This window comes from Sturnira hondurensis, unplaced genomic scaffold, assembly GCF_014824575.4.
Source record: "Sturnira hondurensis isolate 20B ecotype Veracruz unplaced genomic scaffold, ASM1482457v3 Scaffold0009182, whole genome shotgun sequence".
NCBI lineage: Eukaryota > Metazoa > Chordata > Mammalia > Chiroptera > Phyllostomidae > Sturnira > Sturnira hondurensis.
Window position 1 is genome coordinate 319,433 of NW_028081813.1, and position 11,020 is coordinate 330,452.

Below are 11,020 nucleotides of genomic sequence, written 5' to 3' on the forward strand. Positions count from 1 at the left end.
GTTTGAGTATAGTTTTCTGTCTTTTACTCCCATCCCAGCTCAGCCACCCCCAAAATTTCCCTAATATTTTGTCAATACATACATTCCTTAGACCTGATATTCTTACATAAAGTTCTATGATTTAAAAGCTAAATATATATACTGTTCCAGACTGTTTCAAATTCTAGCACATATCTACTGACCAGCTGCCTTATTCTGATTTTCAGGGGGAAAAAATGTTAGTTTCAGCCTTTCTTCATTTATAAAAAGGCAATTTTCTTCCTAGTTAAGCTTATGGTAATTTCAACCAAAAGTCTACCAGGAAACTGCTCAAAGCCATTATCCTGCTTGTCCTTTTATAGTTACTCAAACTTCATGGTCACAAAAGCACGTAATTGATAGTGTGGGCCGACCAGATCCCTGCCGGTCTCGCTGTCCCAATACTTCTTCACAGCCTCATTCTGTCCACTGCAAATAAAGGGCTCGCCATGAGGCTGACGGAACAGCTTAGCTGTTATTCTCAGTGCTTGACTCCTTAAAACTTTTTACTGCTCTAAACGGCATGGGTAAACAGACAAAAGGGTTTTGTAGACTGGTGTCCAAAACACTCATTTGACACCAGATTTATTTCACTAGTAACCCAGACAATGCTGGTTTCTTCCTATGAAAGCACAGAAAACGTTATCTTTCTTCCCATTCAATTGTTGTCAACACTGCATCAATAGACAAACACTGAAATGACTCATCATTTAAGTAGTGTCTCTCCCAACTCATCAGTTTTAAAAACTCCATCCTTAACCAGCCACTACAATTTGACACATGGATGGATAACCTTGAATCCCCACCCTTCCCAAACCAGCACGTTGGCTACCCAATTTGCAACAAAAATTTGCACTTTTTTTTTGCAGGATAAATGCACATAAATGCTAACATTTTAGCAACCTAATCTCGAATAAGTTTTGATCATAAATTCTCCAGCTACATACAATGACTAAACTTTAAGTAAAAGGATTAGTAAGCAGACCTAAATCTTCTATTTGAAGAGACATCAGCTGCTTTGTCCAAACAAGTTTTATGAGCTGTTCCTCTCCCATACAGAAACAGAAAACTGATCCAATGGTCCGTGTCTCCTCAGACATTTCAAAAAAGTCCTCTCCGATTACATGAGAATTTCATTTTATCACCTGACTCTCCTAGATGTCAACATAGTACCATCGTTTAAAACTTGCTATAAAATCAGGATGACTAGCCTTCGCACACCATCCCTATCATGGGGAGAGAGATACGGACTGAAGAGAGTTGCTAAAAAATAAAGCTGTCCCAAGCACTGGTCGGGCTATGGAATTTTGCTAGGACACTTTTTTAGGCAGCAAACCACGATCTGGGGCACTTGCTTTCCATTATTCCTTTGTGATCCAGTCGGTCAGACCTTTCTGCGCCCTCAGCACTGACAACATCGTAACTCCAGACACACATCTTTGGCAAAGCTTAAAAGACCACAAAGAGCTCTTTTAATTTTAAAGAATTTTAATACAAACTTAATATAAACTATTTCAGTCCCTCTTAACATGTAAGACACTGACTCAAAATACTTTTATACCATTTTTTCAAGTATTGCACAATATAGGTACAAAATTAATATTTACGATTACATCTTCCTCCATAATATATAGCAAAAATTTTAAACCTTTAACAGAAAATACATTTTTTGAAAAAGCAAATATTCGTACATTTTAATTCCACCACTAAAGGAATATCCTGTACACAATTTTTAGAATAGTTGATGTCTTTAAGATGGATACTTTACAATTTCAGTAAAAAAAATACAACATGAAGCTGCTGCTGTCACAGATCACTGTAGTAAAAAGATATAAATGCCATACCATGTCGTAGAAACAATATATATATCCTCTGGTATTTTACAAACTTTGTACTAAATTAAATTATACAATTAGAAAAGACCAATAAACCCACTTATTAGTGCCAATTTTTTATAAAAAAAAAAATCAGCCATGTCCTTGCTATATCTTAAATACTGTAAGAGGCCATATCTGAGAGTATACTTTAAAATATACAGTCAGTATAAAATAACTTTGTGCTTGGTTGGCAAATGAAAAAATGATGCATGTTTTATTTTTGTAACCAAGCTTGAATGTATCCTTACTATAAGCTTAAAAAAAAAAAAATCTCAAGGAGGTGAAAAAAAGTCCTCCTTGGGCCCGAGCATTTTAACTTGTACTTTTAACATGTATGATACTTTTTTCTTCCTTTTTTTTAGTTAGCCATAACAGGCTGGAATTGCTGGTTCGAATACTGCATGTTATTTAAACTAAAATTCAAGCCATCTACAAAAGACTTCTCGTTGAGGCCTCCATAGGCTGCGAACACATCAAAGGCATTACTGTACTGGAGAGGACTGAGGTTCAGGGGGCTGTCACCTGGGAACATTCCATTGGTACTACTACCTTGACCCTGCATATTAGGAAAAATAAATTCCTTGGCATTAGGAGAAAGAGCAGAGGTTTTCTGCTGTGGCTGCGGCTGTGGTGGTGGCGGCGGTGGCTGGGATGGCTGCTGCTGTTGCTGCGGCGGCTGCTGCTGGCTACCCAGGCCGAGCCCATACAGAGAGTGCATTGAGGAAGAGATGGCTTTCTGCTTCAAGAGGTCATTCACATTCAGGCCAAGGTTGATAGGAGAAGTACGTGCAACCTTGTTGCTGCGGCCACTATTCTTCATTTTGGTAGAGCCAAACTTGGTGGCAGCAAAAGTGGCAGTGGTAAAGGTTAAAGGCTGAGTGGACCGGGGCATGAAAGTAGGGCTTACAGCAGCAGAGTGACCAAAGGGAGGCGATGGAGAGCTGGACACTGAGGAGGCTGGGTCACTTATGGGCATAAAAACCTGGGCCTCTGGGTTAAAGCTGTTTTTGATCTCTTTATCCAACTCACATCCATTTTCATTATTATCATCCACATAAAGCACCTTCACTGGTCCCTTTTCACCAATTTGGTAGGAAACCTCAAATGGGTCGATCCAAACGCTAAGATCCTGAGGCAGATTGCCACGAACATCATCAATGTCCAAACCACTCTCTTTGGATGCTTGTTCAATCACTGGGTCCACTTTCTCCCCTATGTGTATACATCTAAACCCTGATCCTTTGTATGGCTTTTCAGGATACCAGTGCCCTTCATATTTCTTCTTAAGAAGTCTTTCAAGCTCTTCACCAAAAATGTTGACACGTCTCCTGGGAAGCTTATTGTACAAATATGAAATGATAAAATTTAGTGCTACTTGGATTTCAAGCTGCATAGCTGCTATGCCACAAAATGAGATTTGTGTTTCAACTTCCCCACACACACCAAAAAAAAAAAAAAAAAAAAAAAAGTGTTCAGTTTGTGGCAGAGGAACAAATTTTCATTCAAAGTGCTGGTATTAGTAGATTATGCTTCACCTTGAGTGGTCTTGTCCCTTAAAGAAAACAAAACAAAAGCAAACATGTACAAATAAGAAAAATGTAAGTCCCACAGCCTGTTTTTAGCCCCAGAATAGTTTCACTTTTTAAAAAGCCTAACAGGCTACAAAGTCTGAAAAATATAATCAGCAAAAAATAAAGGAATATACAATAGAAAATTGTTTATTAAAGTTCAAGGGAAAACAACTTACAGTTAAAACAATACTTTTAATGCTATCATTTTGATTCTGAAGAGTTCTAAGAATAAAAATACCTCCAAAATATATAGCGTATTACTTCTTCTTTTTCCTCAATTCCCACAAGAATAGTGACTGAAAACTACACTCAGCATACCCATCCACCTACCTCCATACAGTTATGCATTTTGGAAGCTGGTGGTATTTCTAGTCATTTTATAAGTGAATTCTGTATTTCAGTTCATTTTGGATATATATTGTACTGCTTAAATCTCCTTTATTGTTAAATATTTAGAAATCTGAGAAGTTAGAATATTGTAATTTCCAAAGTACATCATCCTAAAATTAAAGGTACTAAATACTAAATTAATTGCCATTCTAGTGAATGATAATTATGAACCACATTATCCTACACAGTTGAGGTCTTACATATATTAAGGGCACACAAGCTTCTTTGTGCCTTTTCTTTTCAATGGATATTTTTCTAAATACGGGAATACCTCTTCGGCAGCAAGTATAACAAAAGCAACAATTCATTTCAAAACTCTATTTATTAATCTGTTTAACGGGCAGAGTTTCTGAGTTTTATTCTGATTTTCAAAACCACCTCCCTCCCTCACCATAAAAGAACAGCCGGTGAGTCCTGTACGATAAAGGTCGACCTTTAAACGTTTGCTGGATCAGCACTGGGTGGGGATAAGAAAAGATCAAGGGCAAACATAAGATATTTGCAAAGGAAATCTATTTGTACTCTCAAGTTGATTTAAAAGGACATTTAAAAACCAAGCTGGTAGTCAAACATCTGTTCCATTTTTCATATTCGCGGTGACAAAGGGAAAAGACTCCCCGGCTGTCCCCAAACTACAAACACTTTCCAAGCCAAAAGCCTGAGTGCCGGCGAAGGCAGCTGATTAAGCCAAATTGCTTGAAGGTGCAGGCTAGCGAAATTCAGGCTGGGTGGAAGGTAGTTTTAAAGGAACGCCTTAAGACAGGAGTGTGAAGAATTACATAAACAGCCAGTTGGGTCTCATTAGATTTCTGCTCACAGCCCTCGGAACCCGAGCGCTACAGCAGCAGCAGAGGCAAGGGGAGGAATGGGGAGGAGGAAGAGAGAAGTCTCGGAGGAGGAGGAGGAAGGGTGGGGAGAGAAGGAGGGCGACGAGAAATGGAAAAGCAACCACTTGGGGCCGGGCACCGGAGCAGGTCGGGGCGCCAGCCGCCCCGGGTCAGCTGCTCCCCTCCCCCCACGGTAACCGGACCCGCTGTTCCCCGCCCCGAGGCTCCTGGTACCCGGCCAGTGCCCGGGGAGCACGGGTCCCTCGGCACCATTTCGGCCCCGGCAGACCGGGTCCGCGGACCCCAGCGTTACCCTCGAGCTCGCCGCTTCTCCCGAGAGCCCCAACCCCCGACTGCCGTCAGCTCGCCTCGGGCCGCCCTTCCCCGGTCACCCGGGTCGAGCCCGACGTACCCGCTGGCCCTGCCTCCAGCTCCCTAGAGCGAGCGTCCCTTGAAGCCGCCTCCGGCCCGGCGTCTGGAGCCGCTCCCCTCCGCACCGGGACCGAGACGCTGCTGTCGCCGAGCCCCCAGAGGTCCCGGTGCTCGACGCTGCAGCAGCCCCTCCTCCTCCTGACCCCGCCCGCCACCCCCAGATACTTACAGGCTACTTCCAGGAGGCTTCTACCACAGACCTAGCCGCTGGGCGGGGGAGAAGGGGCGTCAGGGCGGGGGCACGGCAGGCTCGACAGCGAGCTCGTTAAGTGCACAAAGATGTGGCCGGGCGGAGAGTGCGGAGCACAGTGACCTCGGTGCTGGCCTCAAGGATGTTGCCCCTCTGACTCCGGGTGGCGAGGACGGGGTCAAGCAATAGCGCTCACTTCTCCACACAACCCAGTACCGGCCCAGCAGCCCTGGAGTGCACACACTCTGCGCCGGCCCAGAGCTTCGCTCTTTCTGCCGCGGCGCGCGCCCCGCCTCTCATTTTATATCCTCTTCCCCCCCCTCTGGTAGGGATGCGCGTGCGCACTTTTGCGTCACACAGCCCTGGGCAGTGTAACCAATCCTCACCTTCCCACCCTTTCGTCGGACCCTCACAGGCTGGCTCCGCCCCTGCCCGGCCCCCTAACGCCATTGGCCAAGTCTCTCCTGCCCGTGTTCTGACAAACTACGTAGGACCGGAGTAAGTAAGGCCACACCCCTTGGGTTCCAGAGCGACCAATGACAAGACGATGTTGTATCTTTATGGGCGGGATTAACAAAAAGTTGGAAAGGGATTGGGGGAGAAACATGCCAGTGGGAGTGACAGATGGGGTGGGGCAGCTGACACTCAGTTTAGGAGGAGAGCACAAGAGAGAAGGGGGAGGGGAGGGAAGCAGGTGGCAGAGCAGCGGGGGAGAACTGGGAGGAGAGTCCAAGGCCCCGAGAGGGAGGAGAGAATTTACAGAAAGTGCCCTACCAGAGTGGGACCGTGGCCGAGGAAAGTCCCACTCATGGATAAGTTACCTAGTCGGTCTCCAGTTCACCCAGGAGAGCCTGGAGAAAGAAGGGCGAACTGTGACAGGGACTCGTGCACACGATTAATTGAATATTAATCACCTCAGGGGCCTAAGCCAACTGCCATCCAGACAGTGACAACTACAGAACCCAAAGCTGCCGTGTCAGGCCGGGGGGGTGGGGAAGGGAGACCAGCAGGCCACACCTCCTGCCCAGGTGGCAGTTTAACTGTCTCTGCACCCCACATCAGACCTCCTGGTGCGATCCAGCAGCAACTGGGACGTAGGGGTGGGGTGAGACTGTAAGAAGAATTCGCATTTTATTCCAAATGTCCCAATCCAGGTCACCGGGCCAAATTGCGAACGTATCTAAGTGTATGTATATGCATCTATTTCACATGCCTACTTTAACACAAACACGCATAATAAACACGGTGCGTTCCTCTAATGTAAGTTTCAAATTATTTTCGGTTGAAATATGTCTGGGTAAATAGGGAGCGAAGAGAGAGAGTCAAGGGGGGAGGGTGAGCGCCTTTTTTCACAACCTGAAGCAGAGAAATACACGAAGTTGACGTTGGGAGTGGAACCGAGAGTCCCTCTGGGCTAAAAATATTACAGGTAGCAACCACGCCTGATTGGCCACGCGTTTCCCTTAGCAACCAGGCGATTGGCTGTCTGGTGTCCTGGAGACCGACGTCAAACTCATGCATCGAAAAGAGGAGAGAAAGTCTAAGCAGGGGGAAGGGCGAGAGGAGGAGAGAAGGAGCAATGAATGAAACGCCCAAAAGCCTAGCCTTTCCCTTTCCTCTGTGCTCAAAGAGAGATTCCAGGAAAAACACAGTCGGGGAACCGCCTTTCTCTCAAAACTGTGGGGCCTGCATTCTCAACCTGTTTTAGGAAGTTAAACTGAAACCCAACGAAGAGTGGGGTGTCGGCGGAGCCGGCTGCGTAGACCAGCTGGGGCAGAAACCCACTTTACGCGTTAGGCCTCGATTCTTTGCGCTTTGTGCACGCAAAGTCTGGATGTAGCCTGTTTCTCCGCCCTGACTCTCGTCGTGCACTTATGCCATCTCTCCTCCCCTTTTAGAAGGAACCGAATTGAAAATGGATTTCTGAAGTCTCGATGTGTGTGAGCGGGGAGGGAAGATGGGTGTGTGGAATGAGATGAGGGTGGGGGTAGTCAGGTGACCGAATTAATGTTTGTTGTACAGATTCCTAAAACCCAGGCAGCATTTTATAAGGACACAGAAGTTTAACTGGATGGCTCTTTACATTCTGACTTTTCAGTGTTTGGACTTGTTTTTAGTTATAAACAAGGAAAGTGGGATTTGATTGTGAGAGTGTGGGAGCATTTTTAAATTAAAACGCCCCTTCCTTTGCATCAAAGAATTTTATAATATATTAGTTGTTCATTGTTTTCTAATTTTGCCCATTTATATTTTCTGATATTATCTATAATGAACACTAATTCCATTTGGTATAAAAACTGAAGTACTTTTAATTTTATAATCAGTTGAGCACAGAAATTGCAAGAAACTAGGTAGGATATTTTGGGGGAACAGCTTACTAAGAGAAATGCTTGATTTTTCATGTGCTCCAGAGCATCATTTCTCTTGCCATTAAGCAAATATTTCTGTACCAAACATCCAGAATTTCAGGACCATGTGTTGGGCCATGTGTCTTGCTTTGTAATTTGGAAAATATATCACTATAATTGGAGGAGCATATTAGGCTCTGCTGACATGAAAATGTCTAACTGAAGATAGACACTTGTCAAACTTATGTATAACTTTCAAGACTTCGCTAAAGGAAGGCAAAATTCTCTCTTTTGAATGCCCCTTGGGATCTATAATCCCAAGTTTAACACCTAAGGGCAAGCCATCTGATGGGTACTGATTAAATATGAATGGCAGTAATTAGAATTTTTAAATCAGAAATCCAGATGTCAGAAATGTATGAGTTATTGGGGCTCAGCCCCAGGCTATGAGAGAGTTTCAAACCAAATAAAAATATAAACATGTACGCACACGTTGAGACCCCACGGCCTACTGGAGAAAGTACTCAAGAGCAGGTCTTGGGACATCTGAACTTCACCTGTTTTCTATCATTTTCAGTTCTCTCATCTATAAAAAGTGTTGGAATAAATAATCTCTTTCAATGAAGAAATCCATATGTAAAACTCAATGTTCTGATGTAGGTAATAGAGTTCTTTTTCATATAGAGATTACAAATAAAAGGGAAACCAGATGCATAGCCTTATAACATTGCCCAAGTATAAAATTTCCTTTATCCAAGTTTTGCAGTTGAAAGGACTCCCCCCACCCCACCTATGGCTTCTTACTCTCTAACATTTACTTTGGAATGGTGTGGGACTGCTAAATGATTATTTAGATTTTTGGAGAAAAAAAAGAATTTGATGTCAGCCCCCAGGTGGTATCCCAACCAACAGATAGTCCTCTTTCTGGGCCAGTGATAGTGACTGGAAACCTCAGCCCTCGCCTTTCATATCCTGGCGCTCCACCCAATTCCTAGAGCAGCGTCTTACACGGAAGATAACGATTGTTTGGTAAAGGAATAAGTTCCAGTATCATTGGAAATTACAGTTCCTAAAGTTGTCCCGCATTATTACCGCATTCACATAGACCAACACACCCCACCTTGATTTCTGAGAGATATGTCCTACACTTGCTAATTCTCATTCTGTTTTCCTTACAAACTGAGTCAGGCTTACAGGAGAATCACAATCACATAATGTATACTTGCTAAGACTCATTTCTTTTTCGAGGGAGTCAATTTTTTGCCTTTATTTGAAAATTAGGCAACATCTAAATGTATTGCTGTTCTGGTCACTCTTATTATCCATTTCTTTTAGACATGAACCACAGCATGTGCATTTTAAATATTGTTCATAAGGAACACTTGCAAACTAATCCCTGAGTTATCAAAATCCGAGGAAACCAATTCTTTCCTAAGCATTTCTCAAAGGAAGACCCACACCTATGACTGAGTAAACCTCAGGGTGGTTTCTTGTGGCTTCTCCTACCGGTTAGTGAAGGACGGCCATAGAGTCTTCAAAAGAAACAGGAACGCAGACTTTGCAATTGAAAGGTAACTGAATATAGTAAACAAACCCATTTCTCTTTGGAACAGGCAACTCAGCTTGGTCTGATAGAAAACCTTGTTATAATTTGGTCAATCCCTATTATCTCAATGAACAAAAATCCAAACCAAATCTTGACATTTCTTTTCATTAGCCAAGGATGGGGACTTTGATCTCAGCCGGAGATTACAGTTGCAGATTCCGGAGTGATAGAGTTCACAATATTCTAAGTCCAAAGGACATTAAGGTCTCTGTGAGTGAGAGTTATTAGAGTGCTTTAAATATATGGATTCTAGATTCCACCCAGTGCACACTATGCTGAGGGGAATGGAAAGGGTTCTATTGTAATGATACATACATTTAAAGCATAGAGTGCAGATCTTATATGCAGCTCTTCTGGCTAAAATAGAATTACAGCATGTATAAAATTTCTATTTTATAAAGTAGACACATGATCCTGCAATTCTGAAGAATATATATATATATATATATATATATATATATATATGGAGAGATATGTATAGAGAGAATAGATATAGGTAGATATGCAGAAATACAGATATAAAGATATGGATATATGCCAACTGTAGCAGACACTGTTGCCAGCTCACCCATTTCCGATGCCCCATTTCCTTCCCCTTGTCTTCATGACCCAAGAGCCTATAAAAGCTAGATCATATTTCCCCAGTTTTCATTGCATTGGGGGTGGCATTGTGACACTATTCTGCCAGTAAGACATAAACAGAAGTCAGATCCGATGGTTTCTGAGAAAGCTTTGCTTTCCATATCAAACAAGTTTGTTCCAGGTACTATATGCTCTGCAACAAACTATCCAAAACTTAGTGGGGTGGGTGGCTTGTCTCTGTTCCACACTGTCTATCTAGAGCTTGAGCTGGGAAGACTCAAACACTGAAGTTTGTCTAGTAGAAAGCTCTGCGATGATGAAAACATGCTGTCTCTGTGTTGTCCGGTATGAGAGCCACTAGCCACACGTGGCTATTGAGCACTTGACGTGTGGCCAGTGTGACTGAGGAACTGAAGTGTTTGTTTTATTGAGTTTTGATTAAATGTGGATTTAAATAGCTACACGTGGCCAGCGGCTTCTGAATTGGGCAGCAGGGGTCCGGAGGCTTCTTTAGCGACCTGTCTAGCACCCGGGCTAGGATGACCCAAAGGCTGGGCTCAGTTGGCACTGTGGCCTGGAGCATCCAGGCTCTCCCTGCGGCCTGGGCTTCTGGAGGCTCAGCAGCTGGTTCTGAGAGGAGGCATCCCAAGAGGGTGTTTCTGGAGAGTGAGCATTCTAAGAAAACCCTGGGCAGGCAGCCGCCCAATTCTGCTGGTCGGACTAATCATAAAACTGCCTAGGTTTAAGAGGAAAGCACATAGACCCCCTCCCCACCCCTCAAGGGAGCAATGTCCAAGAATTTGGGATCGTTTTTTTTAAATCACCACCGAAATACTTCTTCTACCTCTTCCCTGCCTTAACGTGGATCTTATGGCGGTAGCAGCAGGAACCTTCTTTACAACCATAAGAAAAGGCAAGGCAATCACAGAGGTAAGGGCTGTAACCAACCGTGGTCACTGTCCAGGTCTAGACTTTTTAAACCACATTGAGTACTGCTGGATGTGACTTGCAGCTGAAATGTCTTCCCCACAAAAACGCAATGTACATCTTTTAAGGAAACCTGAACTTGATTCTTAAGAAAACAAAATACATTCTTTTTTCTGATCTAAACTATCAGGGCTTCTTACTCATTATAAAACCTGGAAATGCTCACTGTGGGAAATTTGGAAAACAGAAATA

General features: G+C 43.5%; 1 protein-coding gene across 1 annotated transcript; it reads right to left on the minus strand.

The window, feature by feature from the left end:
- Positions 1-2,153: 2,153 nt before the first annotated feature.
- On the minus strand, positions 2,154-5,590 carry TOB1 (transducer of ERBB2, 1). Its single transcript, XM_037056870.1, has 2 exons — positions 5,285-5,590; positions 2,154-3,447 (listed from the first exon to the last, which is right to left on the minus strand). Exon 2 carries the CDS (start codon positions 3,286-3,288, stop codon positions 2,254-2,256), a length of 1,035 nt encoding a protein of 344 aa, XP_036912765.1. The 5' UTR covers positions 3,289-3,447; positions 5,285-5,590; the 3' UTR covers positions 2,154-2,253.
- Between the last annotated feature and the right edge of the window lie 5,430 nt (positions 5,591-11,020).